We start from the raw sequence: 20,276 nt of genomic DNA, 5'->3' as shown, positions 1-20,276 counted from the left end.
GGGAACGAGGTTCTGAATCTGGTGAGGGTCTCTGCTTGGGACTGATTCTTAGCTGGCTCATGTGCCCGCAGGGCAGAGGACCCGGGAACCGCGAGCCTCGGTTTGCTTTCCAGGTCCCGGGTCTGAGCATTTGTGAAATCCTACCACCTCCCCAAATGGTCCTGCACAGATAGGACAGTCCTGTCAGGCCTCGGCGTTGGGGGGTGGTGGTGGTTGTAGGAGTGGGCAGCCATCTCCCTGTAAAAGCCTTTGAGTTCCCAAGGCAGCCTCTCTTGAGACGGGGCCACTTAAGATGTGGTTTTCTTGAAATGTCTGTCACTGTGTTGTAGTTTTACTTTCATCTCTTCCTGGTGGCGACTTCATTCTAAGTCAAAGCCTGATATTTTCCAAAAGCAACAAGCAATGTGTGATTTTTTAATTTTTTTTTATTTTATTTAAACTTGTGAGCACCAAAGTGACCAGGGCCTCAAGGGACTGTGGAATGAGGAGCAGATCCCTCCTCATGCCAGCGTCGTCTGCTCCAAGGGACATCCTTAGGGAAGCTGGCTGGAGTAGGGGGCCCCTGGAGGTCTCGGCCCTGCCACCTGCTGGCCTGGGGCATTGGCAGGGACACCTCTCTAGATGCAGCCACATTACTTTGCTCTCTGAGAGAACATCTGTGAGGAGGGATCCCTGGGTAAGCAGCTTCCAACAATTCAGCCAGTGACCTTTCCTCAAGAGTAGAAAACACTGGTTTGGAAAATCCAGTGAATTTCAGCATCTTATGAATGTACATGAACAGACCTACCTAGCTCCTGGTCTGTGACCCCAGCTCTCGTCCAGACGGCAGGGACAAGCCTCCCACCCTGTTGGTTCCCAAATGTGAAATGTGATACTTCAGCAGACTTATCCACATACAGAATCATCTGACGGAGGGAAATTATCAATTTGTTGTCTTAAAATGTGTGTGCTTCCTAAAACCAGACTCCAGCAGGCACAGAATAAAAGGACAACACTGGTTGAGTGAAAGCTTATCCTAGACGTGGAAAGTCTTGGGTTCTAGGGAATTACAGACTGGACCTGTAGTGGTTTCTCACATTGACCTTCCTCACTTTGTTGGAAAATAAATCAGGAAATAGGATGGGAGAGGGTGCGAAGGTGAAGTTATTTGCACGGGAAATGGTTAGGATCCATTCCTTCACCCCCAACCTCCCAGGCCTTTCCTGTGGAGAAATTATCTTACATACAAGGACAGATGGGTGGAAACCTGGGTGTGAGAAAGGAGCATAAAAAAACACTGAAGTCAGGAGGCAGGCACATCTTTCTCCCCACACCTCAGCCAGACTTTCAGGATCACTGTATTCTATCTGTCATAGAAAAGTGAAATGCAGCATTGCACGCTAGTTACAAGATACCTGTGTTTTCCTCAACTGACGAGTCAAAGGGTTTCTAAACTTTAAATTTACAGTTATCTTCAAGCATGCTTTTAATCATCTATTTCTCTGTCCTGGACCCAAGCCATTCAATGCAGTTACTGACTCAGACATTCCACCTGCTCCCTTTTCCATGGTCAGAAGGGGTCTGGGATCAAACACAATTAGGTGACACCTGTGGTTCGCTGTGGGGCAACGGGTGAGATGTTCAGCACATAAATGATTAGTTTGGGCCATATTCTGCTTCTCAGTCCAGGACAGACTAACACCTACCATCCTCTTTATCCAATAATTAACCTGGTTTGTTCTTGAAGCCTGGAGCCCAGCCACAGATTTGCGTAGCGACTATGTCGGCGCAACTATAAACCGTGACATCCACATTCAATGATCCTGACGTAGATGGGTAGTACCCAATAGGAGCTGTGACACCAGGTACATAACTGAGACCATCTCTGAAGCAATTCCCTGTTTCCCGTCCATGACAAGGACAGCAGGACACCCCTCTCTTTAGTTTAAGTCCTTTGCTAATGTTCTCTTGAAACAAAACACATGTCACATTTACTTTATGGAATTAAGATCATATTACTGCCTCTTAGGCTTCCTCTCAGGTATGACCTGGTAAAATGAACCTGTGACTCAGATCAGACATTCTACTCCCAGACCTCAAAGTGAGTCTCTGGAAGCCAACACACACATGCACACACTTACTCACCCAAGGGCTATAATGACAGACTCTGACCTCAAAGGTGATGCAGGCCTTATCACTTCCTTTCTAATGGCTGATACACTCCTTCCTTCCCAGGCATTAAGCCTCTAAACACTTTTGAACCTCAGTGTGACCTGCGATTAGTGAGAAATAAAGATTTCCACACGTTCCACTGCTGTAGGCAGCCTCATATACCACAGACCCCACATGGCGTGTGTGTGGGGGGGTGGTCCTCCCATCAGCAGGGGTGGGGGAAGGGGGCTGGGCTCATGGAGAAGCACATGCAGCCAGCATTGTCCTGAGACCTTCCTGGCTGCATGCAGCTCTTCGCCTCATCTGTAAATGCCATGTCCTGACTTGTTCTAGAAGGTATGACCTCAGCTATCAGGGGGTTAAGGGCATGAAAATGGTCACAGTGGCTGTCACAGGGACCTGCAGAGCCAGCAGCCACATGGGCAGGGACTCAAGGGGGCTGCTCCTGGGATACTAAACTGGAGCTGAACGGGAATGTCACGATCGGGATGGAATTTTTACTCAGCTGCATCACTTCAGCATGAATAAACACCTAGTATGTTAGCAGCTGATGCCAAGTTCTTCAGCATGCAGTGATTGTGGAGGAAATCAATGAGGCAGATGTTCTGACTGGGACACCAAAGGCCCCATGAAATGCTTCCCTGACACTGGGAGGTTTGTCACTGATTCCTGTTGCTCAGAGGGTAGCCCCCCCGCCCGACCGCGCCCCCGCCCCTCTGCTCTGGAAGGGCTCCACCCATCCCATTTCCCACCCATCCTGAAGGCTGATACCTCAGTAAGGCTGGGTGGCCCTTGGGGGCCTCGAGCACACCTGGGCATCTGCTAACAGCACCCCAGGACACTCCAGGCACAAGAAGCCCAAGGGCAATGTCCCAAGAGAACCAGGGAAGATCCTTTGCAAAGAGAAATGCTGACAGAGGTTCATCCCTAGCTGAACTGCATGTGTGCTGCATGATGAGGCTGGCGTCTTTAGGACAGAGGTCCTTATTGTGTTTACATATTCAGTCAACAAACATGATTGGATAAAGTATCTATCACCAGGCTCCACACAGACCCCCAGCTGCAGAAAGCATCTGGCTCAGGAGGGATGTAGCCCCAGCCAACTCTGGGGCATCTGCCCTGGACCGGCAGTGGGGACAGTAAGGATGCTGCTGAGAGGGGTTATGGTATCTGGGGGCCAGGAGTGCAGGCTGAGGAGCAGGAGGAAGAGAAAGCTCTTTCAGGGCCAGAAGGGGCTGTGGCCATGTGAGCAAAAGAAGGGAGCTTGTGTGCACTGCCGCTGATGGACCTTGCAAAGCAGGAGGGGCTAGAGACACTTGGCCATCCCACCTCGTCTGATGCTCTGACCCCTGGTTCAATCAGCAGAGAAAACCTCAAAGTCCAGATGCAGGTGCTGGCAATGGTGGGATTTTTAAACTAAAGAAGATATCATTTCAAATGGGGGGGGGGGCGGATAACTGACGATGCATTTGAAAGAAAATAAAGTTAAATTACTAATTTATGTGACATACAAAAATAAATTCCAAGTAGTGTGAAGATCTAAATGTAAAATTAGATGTATAATTTTTTTTTCTTTTTACAGCTGTACCTGCAGCACATGGAAGTTTATGAGCTAGGGCTAGGGATTGAATGGGAGCTGCAGTTTCCAGCCTACTACAGCTGGCAGCAACCCCGGATCCTTAACCCACCGAGTGAGGCCAGGGATTGAACGCGCATCCTCTTAACTCACTAAGCCATGATGGGAACTCCTAAAGGTATAAAAAAATTACCACAGGTATAAAAATATTTTTCTACCCTTGGGATGGAAAAGCCTTCTTCATCATTTCAAGAATCCCAGAGACTGTAGTGGAGAACACTGATGGATTGGATCTCTCCCAAATTACAAGTTTTACCCTGCAAAATGTGTCGATAACCCAAAAGAAAAAAAAAAGTGGGAAAGGATATGGATGGTTCAGTCACAGAAAAAAGCGATGCAGCTACGTGCACAAAATCACTACTGGTGAAATCATAAAGAAATGTAGAGAGATTAAAGTCATTTTTAAAAACAGATGATTCTCATCAGTCATCTATTTTATGCAGTAGTGTGTGTAATGAGAACCTACTGCCTAGCATAGGAAAATCTACTCCATAGGTTATAATAACTTATGTGGGAAAAAGAATATATTTATGTGTATGACTGAATCACTTTGCTGTACACCTGAAACAAATACAACACCGTAAGTCAACTACACTAATGAAATTAAATTAAAAAAATAAAAACGCTAACTTTCCACCTTTAAGAGCCCAAAGGGAGGGACACACTGATTACACAACACGTTTCTGAGAGAAGAGGAAAGGCCACGGCAGGTGGGCTGTGTGGGTAACAGCCCTGCAAGGTTGGCTTGGGAGCATCTACGAAAATCCAGTTTCTCCAAAGAAGATATACAGATGGCCAACAAACACATGAAAAAATGCTCCACATCGCTGATTATAAGAGAAATGCAAATCAAAACTACCATGAGATATCACCTCACACCAGTCAGAATGGCCATCATTCATAAATCCACTAATAACAAGTGCTGGAGGGGCTGTGGAGAAAAGGGAACCCTCCTGCACTGTTGGTGGGAATGGAAACTGGTACAGCCACTATGGAGATCAGTATGGAGATACCTTAGAAATCTATACATACAACTTCCATATGACCCCGCAATCCCACTCTTGGGCATCTATCCGGACAAAACTCCACTTAAAAGAGACACGTGCACCCGCATGTTCATTGCAGCACTATTCACAATAGCCAAGACATGGAAACAACCCAAATGTCCATCGACAGATGATTGGATTCGGAAGATGTGGTATATCTACACAATGGAATACTACTCAGCCATAACAAAGAATGACATAATGCCATTTGCAGCAACATGGATGGAACTAGAGACTCTCATACTGAGTGAAATGAGCCAGAAAGACGAAGACAAATACCATATGATATCACTTATAACTGGAATCTAATATCCAGCACAAATGAACATCTCCTCAGAAGAGAAAATCATGGACTTGGAGAAGAGACTTGTGTCTGCCTGATGGGAGGGGGAGGGGGAGGGAGTGGGAGGGATCGGGAGCTTGGGCTTATCAGACACAACTTAGAATAGATTTACAAGGAGATCCTGCTGAATAGCATTGAGAACTTTGTCTAGAGACTCATGTTGCAACAGAAGAAAGGGTGGGGGAAAAATGTAATTGTAATGTATACATGTAAGGATAACCTGACCCCCTTGCTGTACAGTGGGAAAAAAATAATAATAAATAATTAAAAAAAAAAAAAAAGAAAATGCAGTTTGTGAGTTTGTGGTCACAAGATGTGAGCTGGTGACCCACTTTTAGAATTCTTGAAATGCTTCAAATCAGGCAAGCCTAGATTGACTGGGAAAGTATTAATGCATGTGAGAATATAAAAGGAGCGAAAAAAAAAATCTCCTTTTTGGAGTTTTTCTCCCCAGGGACACAGTTCTAGAACCTTCGTCCCACCAACATCCTCTGGGCAAAGCCATCACCTGCCCCTCCCCCCCCAATCCTCCTCCCCTGGCTGGGAAGGCAGCTGACCTGGTACCACTGTGTCACCAAGGGACCACTGCACATGGAGTGGGAGTCATGCAGAACAGCACAAACTCATGGTGACAGGACTGTTGGGGTACTGCCCAGCAAGCAGAGAAGCAGGTCAATAGCATCACAAAGCTCCTTAAACCTGTGACACCAAGAAATGCCGTGGCACACGGGTTACCGCGACTTGATGTTACAGGTCAGAACCATCGCTTCTGCCAACACCTCTGCCAAATGACCACTGCGCAGAAAGAGCAGCACCAACACTTCCCAGAACTGAACCAGCATGACCATGAAGATGCTGCAGCTACAGCATTATCCCTCAAACCCACGTCTAGCGGAATCCCAGATTTATCCAGCGGTTCCATAGATCGCTCAGCGTTAAAAATGAACATTATACCCAAATGCTAAGCTCTTAGAATTTGCTTCAAATTACATATGGAAGAAAGGGATTTCTTTTTCCTTGGATACGCCTTTCTGTGGATGTGTAAACAAACTGATGTGTTGTTCTTCCACATCCTTAATAGGTGAAACGAGAAGATGAAGCCTCTGCTCACAATACCGCTTAGATACGGAGGCTCCTAAGCTTTTTGAGGAGGTTATTTTCTTGAAACCAACTTAAATAAAACTTCTCAGGTGATGAGAGTTCCAGGAATGTTTAGGCCAACAGAAATGAAGGGCAATGGTCACTTGAATGGCATCACACTGAATCCACACTCTTCAAATGAGAACCAAACACACATGCATGTTGATAAGCATGGGGCCAGTTTTCCAAGACCTGAAATAGAGGCTGCTCAGGAGAAAGGCTCCAGGCCTCTTTACCAAAGAGAACTGAAAACAAACTGAGTGTCGCATGGCTGCACCTGTTAGGGGCTTCAGCGGGAGGGACAGCTGCCCAAAGCCCCTGCACAGACTCAGAGCATACAAGCTGCAGCAGGCTGCCAGGTCTGGGTGCCCCCACCCCCATTCTCCTGGGAGGCCTCCCCCAACAGTTCTCAGCCACTGTCACAAGCTGCTTCCACAAGAGGTGGCCGGGATCATCCAGGCTTCGTCCAGCTCCCTGCTCAAGGAGGTGGGGGCGGTCAGGGCTGTCCACAGCCAGCAGCTGAATAGCAGCTGAAAAGACCTGTCTTTTCATTTCCTGGCAGAGGAAATGGCTGACCCTCTAGTCTCTGGACCTGGTAATCTTCATTTTTTTGTAAAGTGCCAAGTGTGTTATTCCACAATGGGCTGGCAGAGTCTCTCCTGAGAGCAGATGCAGGGTCTTCTAGGAGCTCCCTTCATGGGGCCAAACAGTTTTGTGTGGGGAGTCCTGGCCCTCACTGACCTCTCAGAGGGATGGAGAAGGGTCTTTGTGTGGCTGAGACTAAAGTATGCTGGGCTCACGCCCCAAATGGAGCACAGCTCATAAAAGAAACACTATAGATGGTTGGTCCTTACTGGCCCTTGACATGACTCAGTCTGGAAAGTGAACCAAAGTAACACTTTATGGAAAAGCACAGCACTGGTTCAAACGTGGCTAGTGGACTCTGGAATGAGTCTTCGGCTGCTGAGGATGCTTCTTCGGGTTGGACTGGGCTCTTCCTCTTGCCACCCTTGGCATCCTGCACCGGATCACTCTTAGTGGGGCTGCTGGCGCACTGCAGACATTGGGAGCACCCTGGCTTCTGCTCACCACACACCAGAGGCACATCTCCACTCCCTTCCCCTCCCCCTTTGGCTAGGACAACCTTCGCCTCCAGACTTGGCCACTGTCCTCTGGGTTGAAGAACTACTGGGAGGGCAAAGGACAAATTCATCCCAAGCACATAGTATACTCCATGTCCACACTTGCAGCCTGCCCAGAGCTGGAGCATGCAGGCATCTGTGGGTCCTGTGCACGTGGAGGGGATATGCTGAGGAGGGCAGGGGTCTGCGCTCACCATCACAGCTGTCATGGCGTCTTCTTGAGATTTTATGTAACACTTAAATCTAGCTTGTTTGGGTGTTTATGGAATGCTTTTTAAAAGGTTAAGAAATTGAGATGGTGAATAAGAAACTGTCCAGAAAATTATTTCAAGACACACCGTATCATGAAGCAGAGAGAGAGGGACTTGGGATCGAGATGGTGACGATGGAGGACACTGGTAACATGACCGATGACAGTGACGGCTGCTGTCTGCTGACAGCTTGGTGTGTTCTAGGCATCCTCACTGAGCAGTTAATGCACAAGATGCACAATCCTACCTGGTGCTGGAAAAGCAGTATCTCTACTTTACAGGTAGGAAAACTGGCTCAGGAAAGTTGAGGGAACGGCTTGGAGAGACACGATCGTGCTGTTCTCAGTTTCTGGGAATGCATTTACAGATACATAAATTTTGCCTACTTCCTTCTGATGAGTTGATTTTTTAAGTCTCAAATACTTAATGTACTAAAAGAGGAATTCAGCATACCATTCTCAGAGGTTAATGCACATCTTCATGCTTCATTTGAGTGAGGCAAAGGATGGTTTACACTCAAGGCTTTTTGGACTGATTCCCCCCTTCTAATCTGCAAGTCAGGGGAGGTTACACACGTCTCAAAACATAGCCACAGTCTGCTGTGGTCCTTTGCAGGAGGTGGTAACAGCATGTTACAGGCTACCAAAAACATGTGCAGAAGTAGAGGGTAAAAACATGAGAGCAATGCAAATTGAAGCAAAATTTCTCACAATGAGTTCCTCAAGGGTCAAGCAGCTGTGAGACAACTGTGAGCGTGGTACACTTCAGCTTAGCTTACTCTGTGCGTGTTTCTTTTCAAAGATAATTCTCAATCATTTCTGGGGACAGAATGCTATAAGATAATGGAAGACAAATCCACAGCAAAGTCTAAACCTAACCCAAGGAAGAATTTCCAAGTTAATCACTAACGAGCTGGGCATGTTTACAAAGGCCTGTGTCTTTTCTGGAGCAGACTTTTTGGAAATGCTTATTATTGATCACCTGACAAAAGTGCCACAGTGCATTTAAATGTTTTAAAGTCAGAGTAAGAAGCTACAGCGCAGCTACACTGGATAATCAGAACCTGAAATAACGGGGACTTTTTTGTAACAATTTCTGGCAACTGTCTATTCCCATTCACCTCCAGCAAGAGGAAAATCTAAAGCAGAACATTTTGTGGCCATTCATGGTTACTCATGTTGTTTGACTTCTCGGTTATTTCTGTAATGTGGCTGGTGGACCACCTCAAACATGACCTTTGGTGAACTCCAAAAAAAGTTCCCCTCCTGAAAGAGATCACACATCAGCCCTTCCTGGTCTGTGGACTGCAGTCACCCTACGAAGACGCAAAGCAGAGCAGCTGCTGCTCCTGCAGTGACAGGAAATACTCCTGCCTTCTGGGACCAGCGGGGCTGGCGCCAGGAACAACTGGCTCACTTTCTCAGTCTCATCGAAAAACGGAACTGCTCCTGGAATCACAAAGCCCCCATGGTTGGCTCCAGGGCAACTGGCCAGGCGGCTGGGAACACACCTGGTGTGTCCCTGTCACAGCAGGGTCCCAGCTCTGCCTCCCTGTGACAGTGGTGGGGCTGGTACACCACCTCTCCCATACAGCCTCTCATCGTCTCACTGGGTCAGAGGCTTTCACAATCCCTCGCCTACTGAGGCCTGAAGGATGAGTGGGTGCTGGTGGGCACAGGGAGAGAGTAAACCCCACCCAGGCCACACCCTGTCGGATACAATCTTCTCCAGTCATCTGCTTCTCAGTTGTATGTGTGGGGATCAATACCCTTCAACCGTCATGCTTGGTAAGACCAGCAACGAAGTGTATAACTTGGTACAGGGGCCTAATCAATGGTAGTGGTTGATAATGGAAGCCTCTGCTGTTTCTGGGTAACATTCTGAGATGCTCATGCCATTCTGCACACTGCGTCAATCACGTCTTTGTTATTCATGAATTACTGCTCCATTTAAATGCGCCTATCTGCCTGGAGTCTGAACTCTAGGTCCTGGTTATAATGGTGGCATCGTTGGGTCAGAAACAAAGAGTTAAAGACCACAGCCCCTTGAATGGCAGTGCTATGCTCGTGCTTTTTGAGGAGGATAAATGTTCTGCTATTTCCTGTCTTGCTTGTTGTTTTGTGTATTACCCATGGCACTCGTGTCCTGAAATGACTATTATTATGCACAGAAATTACAAAAGCTGAGCTTGAACACCAAGTACCAGTATCGTGAGTTCTTGTAAAAAATTTAAGTGTGCTTCCTTATGAGGTTTTAAAACAACCAGCTGATATGAGCAGGGCTGCTGGCTGCAAACAGGAGCTGAGGGTTCTGAAGGCACAGCCTGTGCCCAGGCTGGGTCTGTGGGGCCCTGGGCATCTGCTCTCCAGCCCCGAGCATCCATGGATGCAAGTGTCTCTAGCTCATTCAGCCTCCCAAGGCACAGCTAGGGAAAGAGCTGTGCGAGGCTGACGCCAAACCTATAACCCGAGACTTCCCACCATTGCTCTGTGTCAGTCAGAACCAGGCAGGACAATACTCAGTGATACAACCAAAATCCAGGCCGGCTGCTGCTGTTCCCAGGGCTTCCTCCTCTCCAGGGTGCAAGGCTCTTTAATACCCTGGCCGGCCTCTGCATCCAGGCCTCTAGGGGTTCAGGCTGGGTCTGAAGCCCTGTTACCCTTGGATCTGCCTGGGAATCCTCACAGAGGCCCATCCACAGAAAGACCCTGGAGCCCAGGGTCATGGTTACCAACCCTGGCATATTGTCATGGTTACCAACCCTGGCAGGTGTGACATCACTTGCCACTTCCTCCTGACCTGCAGGGGAGGAAGGGGCTTCGGGGATGGTAAAAGGGCCAGGGATGTTCTGTCCCGTTTGCCTGTCAGCCCTGAGGGTTCTAGTCACAGCCACTTCACGACTGCAGGACTGGGGAAAAGCAACATAAAAGAGATGTCTGGACTGCACTCTCTCCAAGGTCTCTTCTAATTTAAGAGCTCTGTGGTCCCATCATGTCACTTGGTACAGAGGGAACTGGCCTCCCCCAGGTGAAGCATGAGATTTTCACAGCTGTAATCCTCGATGCATATACTGCACAGCCTGAAATAGGAGCAGTGTGGAAGCACCAGCCCACAGGCCACCCCAGAAGCCTGGATGTGGGGACTGCCAGATGCCCCATCCACTTAGCATCTAAGGAGATGACAGAGTGATTGAGGTGACATGAGGAAAAGCTTGGAAGTATGGGTCTTCCAGATGCAGGCTCTCCTGGAGGTGAAGCACTGTGGGCTGGGAGGATGGCGGGAAAGGCAGCAGAAACCATGCCACTGCTGAGTCGGATGGGGGGAATCACCCCACCCCGCCCCCAGGTCATTGCCAAGACCGCGCAGAAAGGACATCCCCAACTTCTGGAAAGTCAGGCTCAATTCCCATACCTGGCCAGGAGGTGCAAGGCTCTGCTGACCATCAGGGCCTCTCTGGCCGCAGTCGAAGGGGATTCCCACCTCATGGCCAGAAGGCAAGCACTCCCCCAAGGCACCTGCTGCTTCTCGCTCCCGCAGCCTCCCTCCCACCTGGCCTTGGATGAAACACTCCAGACACTCCAGCCAGGTCCCAGAAGCTCAGTGGAGAGTCTCCAGCTGGTGCTGAGAACCTACCAAGATTTCACTTAAAAAGTGTGGCCTTTAAACCCACAGTCCATGAATTAAACTGACATTGAATGATAAACTGCTATGTGCTGGGAAACAAAACTCCCTTATAAAACGGAACATATGCTTGAGGAAAATCCACTTTCCACTCATCACTGTAAGATTTTGCGTGTTATATCACAACAGTTCAAGAGGCCTTTTAAAGACTCTAATGTTTGCTTTTTGCCTTCTGAGTCAAGAGTGCAAAAGCGAATTCACGACTGCTCTGAATCTTTAAGGATGTATATTTCTGTCTTGCCTTAGAAAAACAACACAAGACGAGATCTGTAAATGACTTGAATAAGAACAACTCAGGGTCTGACCCCTATATCTCTACTCCTATTTTATGACACTGGATACAACCTGAAAGCCTACCTCCTCTCTCCTCCACCTCTTCTTTCAGCAGCTTGCCCATGGAATTATACCACTTGAACTGGGGTTCAGGGACGCCATAAACACTGCAGTTAATCAAGGCACTGTTCCCTTCCTTGACGATGATATGGTCAGTTCTGGCAATGACCACCGGCGCAGAGCCCACGACCACGTCAGTGCCATTTAAAGTGCTGTTGGCCACACTCCTAGCAGTTGCGAGAGTGGACACTAGGATTAAAAAGGGCACAGAAGGCAGAAAGCACGCAGGCAGACGGCTCTTCACTCCGTCCATCCTCTTTGCTTGCTCCGTAAGGCAACAGGATGCTGGCCAGAGGGACCTTCTATGGGACAGCACGCTGCTCACAGCCTGAGGGGCACACCCACCCTGGGTCCATTGACTTGGCTTTTGATTAAGAACCTGTTAAAAAAAAAAAAAAACACATAAACACATAAATAGTAGCATTCATACTTTACTATTCATGAAATGTTAAGAAACCCAGCTAAAATACACATCTGTGTAATTTTTAAACAGCACACATATTGAGAAGATGTGCCAAATGTTAGGTTATATTTTTCATGGAAATTGTGTCAATATACTTTTGTTGTTTTTGCTCCTGAAGCACCAAACTCTTGGCAGGAACGTGTTAACTTTATGTCACATGATGTCAAGGGGCTGGCAGCCGGCCGGGGCTTCTTTCATCCCGCACCACAAGGCCCCCTTCTGCCCCCACTTGTCCTTATCATGGACACACCCGGGGGGTGCACTTGGGCGCGCCCAGCCTCTCTCTGCCGGTGTCCATGGCCTCCTGCCACTTTAGTGCACACACCTGGGCTCTGCCACTTTGAAGGGCTCCCCCAGAATCAGAATGGCACCCCCCCCCACAAGGACACCTCTTCCTCTTTCAGACCCTGCCCAGCTCCTCAAAGCCCACAGCAACCAGCTTCCTGTGCTCATGACCCTGACCTCCCACACCGTCACTCACTGGATTCCATGGTTTCCATCGTCACCTGCCTCCTAGGATGCAGGGGCTGACATGATGGGTGGCTGCATGTCTTCGTCCCAAGATCTAACCTTCACCGACACCCCTCTTCTCCATTGCACCCAGTCATCACACAGCCACACCCGGGACCGACCTTTCTTTTCTCCAAATTCTAAATTCTGAAGTTCCAGTCATTCCGAGCTTCTCAGTAACCATCTTTCATCGCACCCCACCTTCGCCCTCTCTTCCTGGGCACAGGTGCGTCCCTCCTTCCATGGCTGACATGATCTGGGGCCTGCCGGGCAGCCCTGGGCAGCCTTGCCAGGGTACTCTGCCAGGAACTCGGACACGAGGTCCCCAAACCCAACTGGCTTTACCTACTGATCGTGCTGTGTTTCCAGATCCCTGCCTGCAGGTCTGGGCAGCGCTGTCTATGCCGGAAGGTGGGAACAAACCTCAGTCAACCCTACCTCCGCCCCCGTCCCTCTGAATGTCAGTAACTACACGCTGTTAACCCCACCTCTTAAACACCACTTCACTGTCCCCTATTTCTGTGTGCTCTGCGCGAGCTTCCCTCTCTCCTTGCCAGCAACGGCGAGGGTGGTCCTGCAGGATCCGCCACCTTCAGCCTTCCTGGGTCCCAGGCCGACCCCATAACCACTTCTTAACTTGGCAACCTCCGTGTCCCGGCCCCGCTACGTCATAGAATCTGAATTCCTTACACCTTCTATTCACTCAAAATCAGTACTGAACATCTACTGCAGGCAGACCTCATTCCAGGTCCAAGAGATATGAGCAGACAGGACAGGTCTCTCCTGAGGAGAATACATTCCTGCAGGAAAAGCAGACGAGGAGTCCCACATACATGAGAACCTCAGCTAATGACAAGGGCTTCGAAAAACACACCGTGATGCACCTGAACGCCGAGTCATGCAATCTGAGAGAACGTCACTGAGGAGGTGGTCCAGAGCTGCACCTTTTTTTGGGAATCAGCCACACTGAGAGATGTAGAAGAGCATTCTAGGAGGAGCGAGTGACAAAGGCTAACAGGTGCTGTGAGGTGGGCCAGAGACCAGATGGCCAGACCACGGAGCTCAGAGGAGAGAGTCAGGAACCTGGGTTTTCTCGGATGATCACGAAAGCACCTTGAGAGGATAGGCTATATCTTTGAAAGTCAACTTCCTGGTGGTATAATTTATATATTTAAAAAGTGTCCATTTTAACGCTGCATGTTAATGGGCTTCGACAGATTTACACACCCCTGTCACCACCACAACAAATGAGGCAGAGAATGGTGTCAGCACGGCCAAACGTTTCCATGTCCCTTTCTGGTTCTGGCTTTTCTAGGAACCCATTCTGGTCCGTGAGGTAAAGGACTGAGGCTCATTTCTCATGCAGCTGTTCCAGGCCGTCTGAAGAAAATGTTGTCCTTTCGTCTGTGGGTGATCCTGCCCTCTTGGCAAAACAATGAGTCTATTTCTAAACCTCCTTCTGCTCCACTCGTGTCGAGGCTAGTCCTGAGCCCATGCCATCCTGACTGTCCTGTCTTTTGCATTTTCTTTGTATCTGCAGTGTCTTCAAGTGTCCCTGACACTTAGATGCCCAGTGAGTTGCTGAATGAATGAATGTCTCTCCAAAAGAAGAGAGCAGACACCATACATCCAGTTCTGTGAACAGTGACACTGCAGAGGTACGAAGGGTGATAAACTGGCTGCAGATTTCATCAGGAAAGATGTGGGTCTTGTTGGTGCCACGTAGCCTTGCATGCTCCCCATGAGGCCCCAGGGCAGCCCACTGGGCTCTCCAGCAGGGTCATGGGGTTGTGGGTCCGAGGAGACAGCACAGGCAGTGACACCTGCCACGACTCTGGAAATGGTTTTCTGTCCTTGGCTCATCTTGGGGGTCTCCTTCCAGCAGGAAGTTAGAAAGCTGACCTGTGCCCACAGTGCCACTAGGAGCATGGTCTCAGGTTTTGGGAAGACTGGGCAGGGTCCTGTGTCTACCCATCCTGGAGGCCTGACTGTTTCTGCACCAGTTCTTACCAAGTAAGGACTTTACAGGGATTCATGATTGAATGTACATAAAACACTTAACTATTGCCCAGCTTGATAAATAAGAGTTCCTATCACTGTATAAAGCATCCTTTACTGAAATTATGCTTCTTGAGTTTGTTTGTTTACTGTCTTTTTAGGGCTGTACCTGCAGCATATAGATGTTCCCAGACTAGGGGCTGAATTGGAGCTGTAGCTGCTGGCTTACACCACAGCCACATCAACACAGGATCCAAGCCGCATCTGTGACCTACACCACAGCTCAGGGCAATACCAGATCCTTAACCCACTGAGGAAGGCCAGGGATTGAACCCGCATCCTCACGGATACTAGTTGGGTTCCTGCTGAGCCACGACTCCTGAGTTAGGAATATTCCTATTCTAAGTTACATCGCACCTTGTTTGGGGGGTTGCTGCCTACATTATGACCAGCATCCCACCTCAGAAGTCATGACAAATGGCTTTCAGCACTGGGTCCTTTGGTGGAATTCAGGTCTGAGACGGGAGTTGCCCCTCCAGTGGCCTTGGGAGCTGTTCCTGGGTCAGTCCCACTCCCTGGTGTGAGCTGGGGACAGAGGCCGACCAGGACCTCAGGGAAAATCAGAAACAAGTTGCAGTGGGAGGAGGCTCTAATAAACATGGGCAGTACATATACTGGGACTTTTTTCTCCACAGTTGGGGAGAATGTAGCAAACGGGAGATCACACTGAGATTCAAGGTGCATAAATCAAGACCTGCTTTCAAACAAAGGCTGGCCTCAGGGGTTTTCTACATCCCAACATGCTGTGCCAGACAGGACAAAGGGAAGGGGAGGCCATTCTATCATATTTTCATAACATCAGTTGGTGTCCTGGGCTAGAGACGTAGCGACTGTTCTGCAACTGCATCGAGTTCCCTTAGCAACCTGACAGGTTAGAGGCAGAGGCTTCCTTACCTGTGAGGCAGGCCAGCTGCAAACCTATCCCACTCTCCCCCCTTTCCTGGCTGAAAAGTGACTAAGGCACTTAGGAAACAGAATGAGTAATTTATGGGCTGTTTGCATCTGAGTGCTTTTACTCTAAAAAGCTCAGTGAACATTTATTTTTGAAAAGAAAGCATTTAATGAACACTAGTGAATTAACAGTCTTTAGCAAGAATTCACCACATCTCATGTTATACCCTTTCAGTTCACATCTTCAAAGGAGTATTTATTATGTACTGGGCACACTGCCAGGGGTGGGGGTGGAGCTGGGAGCACTACAGACCCTACAAGCCACAGGCCATGTCCACTCAGTCCTGGGGAGAGAGACAGGTCAGTTTGGCGTGCCTGGAAGGTGCTGGGAGTGGACGGGGGTGGGGTGGGGGGTGCTGGTGACACTGGGAGCTTGCCTTTGCTGCCAGCCCACCCTGCATGCAGTCCAACCCCAGCCCCTGCTCCCTTCCCCCACAGAAGTCCGCACAGCCACAGATCCCAGCCCTTCTCATCTTCCCCCAGCCCAGACAGCCTGTGCAGACCCCTGACACACACATTTCCCCTGGGCTGGGAAGTGTCTTCTCAACTGCAAGGAGTGCGTGGAGGGTGGGACCCCGGTTCGTTGGATTCTGCAGGATTTCCTCAATCCTGGCACCTGTAGCCACAGGGAGGGGGATCCAGGGGTGGCTGCTCCCGAGGAACTGAGGAACCTTCAGGGAGTCCTCAGAAGGATGGAAAGATGTCACACCCCTTTGGACACTGGGGAGATGTCCCACAAATGTACTGTGCTCAGCTTGTTGGACTTTGCAGACAGCATCGTGGAAAGTTCAGCTAATAATGGTGTCACGTTAGGAAAGACATTTCAGCCTCTGAAGAATAAACCACAAGGACTGTAATCCCATGGCTTAAAATTCAGTCCTTCAAAACACAACAGCAAAGGCCGCAGAATCCCACACTGGGGCTTAACCATGGCCACAATGGGCAAATTGTTAAGGTTCACGTGTTTAGTCAGGGCCTTTGGGAACACTTTCACAGAATACTTGAATTTTTTTTTTTTAATAAACGAAAAAAAGGAGACAATACTCAGCAAACATCAAATGTCCTTTTTTTAACTTGACCCCTTCCCTACATCCCAACAATTGCCTTTTATCTCAAAGTATCTCAATGCAATGCTTTGTGGAATCTTATTTGCTATCACTTCACCTATAATAAATAAATAATAAAACATGACTACAGACATAGTCCGTGAATTTCTGGAGTTGGGAGGAAAAGGGCCTCTTGTTTGAGGGTGTTTTGAACTAAATGAATGTACACGATTGTTTTTTTTCTTGGCAGGGTTCATGCTGGCATTTCCCCATCAACTGTGATATAATTTTATAATTACACAACAGGGTTTTGTCACAACGGCAACCAAAAGATACCACTATTTTTCAATTGTGCATAAACAATGCCACAGGCAGAGAGGCCACCTTTTACATTAAGACACATTCTCAAGAGGTCCTTACAACCAAGGCAATCCCGTGGGATGGAGAGGCTCTGATGAACTCCTCACGCCATCAGTGCTAAGATTCCAGTAGCATCCGAAGCCATTCTAGTCATGGGCTTCTTTCTTCAACTTCCTTTCCCATGTATCATTGTCAATGAAAAATACCCACACTAGCCTTTTCAGAAAACATAGTTTAAGTATGATTGTCTTTTGCAATTTTAAAGAAAAATTACAGCAGAATTCTCATCAGCCCATTCTTTCTTCCTTGAGTTCTAAGGTGGTGTCTGATCACAGGCTGCAAGAATCCAGGGGCTGTCTGGACCAAGCGTGTTTGGGCTGTGATGAGGCAGCCCAGGACCAAGTCATTTAAACTCTAAATCAGCTATGTTTTGCCTCAAGATCCAGAGTCATGTTACAGAAAAAGATTCACACAGTCCTTCTTTTCTGCCCTGAACGTCTTCTAGAATGTCTGTGTAGGGATCCCCAGTGCCCTAATCACACAAACGGAATCCATGACTTTTGGTAGATGCAATCATGACATCAGAGGATGAAGAGCATCCTGTGCAGGTGACTTTTAGAAGCACCTGGGCAGATCAATCCAGATCGGTGCGTGTTAACCAGATTCCTGGGCCTGCACACTGCTGGGGTGCAGAGGAACAGGTGACAGTCCTCACCCCTGCCATCGAGAATCAAGCAGGAGGACAAACCAAATCAACAATTATAGGACAGTGTGACACTGTCCCAGCAGAGAGGGGTCAAGGTCCACTGTAGGGGAGGACTGGGGACCCGAGGGGTGTAGGGTTCAGAGGAACTATCTATAGGACCCTGTGGTTTAATTACAAAGGAGTTCACCAAGGGGACCAGGGGCCAGACACTGATCCCAAACAAGGAAAGAATGACAGTGGGGAAATGAACATGTAATACACAGGTAGGGACAGGCACAGGAAGCGGGGATGGAAAGGCAGGCGGCCTGTGACACCAAGAATGGGGTGTGCTCATAGGTAAGGAGGGGACAATAGGTGACACCAAGGATGGGGTGTGCTCACAGGTAAGGACAAGATGGCAGGTGACACCAAGGATGTGGTGGGCTCCCAGGTAAGGGGGGGATGCCTCACTCTCCTGCTCCTGGCTGCTAGGAGGTCTTGTGAGGACAAACAGCAGTGATGCTTCAGTTTATGTGCTGTCATGCACTGAAAGCAGAGCAGCACGAACTCTGGCTGTCCACTGCACGCTGTGACCCCAAGAAGGGAAGGTGGCCTGGTGGTCTTAGGTGGAAGAGCAAGTACACCCTGCCTTGCGACTGGGAGTGACCCCCAGCCAAGGCTGGCAAGCTCAGCTGACAATTCAGAAGGAGCTGGAACAAAAGGCTTCGTTCCCACTCCATCCGCTGTGCTACTGTGAAGACCTCTACGCAATTGTATGCTTTATGTTTCTGATACACAGAAGGCACCTACTTTCCATAATGGATCTGTTTTAAATTAGTTTTTTCCAAACCTAAAAATGAACAATAGGCCTGGTGATGCCATCTCTGTGATACTTTATCTTTGATGGAGAATCTTGTTAAGAAATCTTTCTTGGATCTTCATCACATTTTTTCCACATGGTGTGTTTTTCTGATTACAAGTAAGAATCATATAAAATAAAGTTCTCATAAATAAAGAAAAGGAGGACAAAAAAAATTGGAGTAATGGTTTCCCTGCAGACATAATGGTTATTGCTGGGCAAGATAGAGACAGGTCTACTGTATTCACACAAGAGGAATGTTAGATCTGGAAACAGCTGGGGATCCTTTCCTAAAGGTTTTTTAAAACCTATATGAGATGAGAAAGGGAGACTAAAGGTATGCAATTACCTAGGGTCACACAATTTAGCGGCTTCGAGCCAGGACCAAAAGCTCATGCCCAGACCAGGCCTGATATCACGTTAAAATGTCTTGGTTCCGGGAAGGCAGTTTTCTTTGTTCTGGCAGTTGAGGCGTATGATGAGAGCCATTCTAATCACAGGCATGTCTTTTGGAAGAGTTTATTGATGTTTTAGCCTGTATTTAAGGCCTCTAAATTCTCATTCTAAATGAATAAGCTAAAACAGTTTGGGGCCCAATGAATGTAAACCCTTAATTGATCAGAGAGCTATTTCCTAGAAATCTGATGGTCTAGAAAATGATCCAGTCCTGAGATCTGAATACAATGGGACAGACACACTGGGGATGGTGCCTCTGTGTTACAGAACCGGTTCCCAAGACACATCACAGTGCAGGTAAGAGGTTAGGATGCTGCTGGCATTTTCCTCTCACCTATGATACCATGATTACCAGATTCTACACTGGACCTAAAGTGGGTCCAGAAGCACCTTGAGCCGTTTCTTTCTCTGCCTGTCTCTACCACTGGATATTGTTTCCCAGATCTCCCCTCACTTAAAACAAAACAAAACAAAACCACATGTCCTTTCAAAACATTCTCCCTACTCTTTGGGGGTATATATATAGGGAGATCTGAATTTTCATTCTAGTGCAATTATTTCTCTTAGTGACTAACCTAGAACTTCAATTCTTCAGCCAACCTTCAATTCTTGCTTTCATTTCATCACAAGCCCATTTTCTGAGATGCTCTTGATATATTTCTTGCACAAGTGCCTCCACCCAGAGTGAAGCCAGACAGGAGCTGGTGGGCATCTGGGATCCTGGACAGGCCAACAGGCTGGAACTCTCTTCCAGCCTGGAGAAGTGGTGAGGAATCCTGTGCCAGGGGGATGTTTTATGGCTTAGCCAGCGCTCTGCCTGGATGGAGGGACAAATGCACCTGCTCGCCACCCGAAGACGGCACAAATCAGAGAGCAACACTCTAAACCTGCTTCCTAAATGTGGTGTTTAGGCCCGAAGTGACGGTGAGTTTAGGGTTCTTGAGGATTCTAGCACACACTGGGAACACGCAAGGCCGCAACAGTGAATGCACCTTTTTCAACACCCCCTGCCTGTACACAGACTGCCTCCTGTTGGCTGAAGGTGATGTGCTGTGTGGGTGGGGCCCTTTGCCACAGACACCATCTCTAAAGGATGGTGGGTCAT

At 48.4% G+C, this 20,276-nt stretch overlaps 1 protein-coding gene across 3 annotated transcripts in view; it reads right to left on the bottom strand.

The window, feature by feature from the left end:
- The window catches only part of MFAP3L (microfibril associated protein 3 like), a 40,419-nt gene that overhangs the window by 9,178 nt on the left and 10,965 nt on the right, over nucleotides 1-20,276 (bottom strand). For all 3 annotated transcript variants that reach the window (XR_007132302.1, XM_047761489.1, XM_047761490.1), the window contains exon 2: nucleotides 11,748-12,162. Coding sequence is in view for 2 of the 3 variants with exons in the window: in XM_047761489.1 (XP_047617445.1) it covers nucleotides 11,748-12,036 (289 nt within the window). In the remaining variant the exon portion in view is untranslated. The remainder of the gene's footprint in view (nucleotides 1-11,747; nucleotides 12,163-20,276) is intronic.

The sequence above is a fragment of the Phacochoerus africanus genome, chromosome 15 (genome assembly GCF_016906955.1).
Source record: "Phacochoerus africanus isolate WHEZ1 chromosome 15, ROS_Pafr_v1, whole genome shotgun sequence".
NCBI classification, from domain to species: Eukaryota; Metazoa; Chordata; class Mammalia; order Artiodactyla; family Suidae; genus Phacochoerus; species Phacochoerus africanus.
Note: the sequence above shows the minus strand (reverse complement) of the source record. Positions and strands in the feature narration are given on the sequence as shown.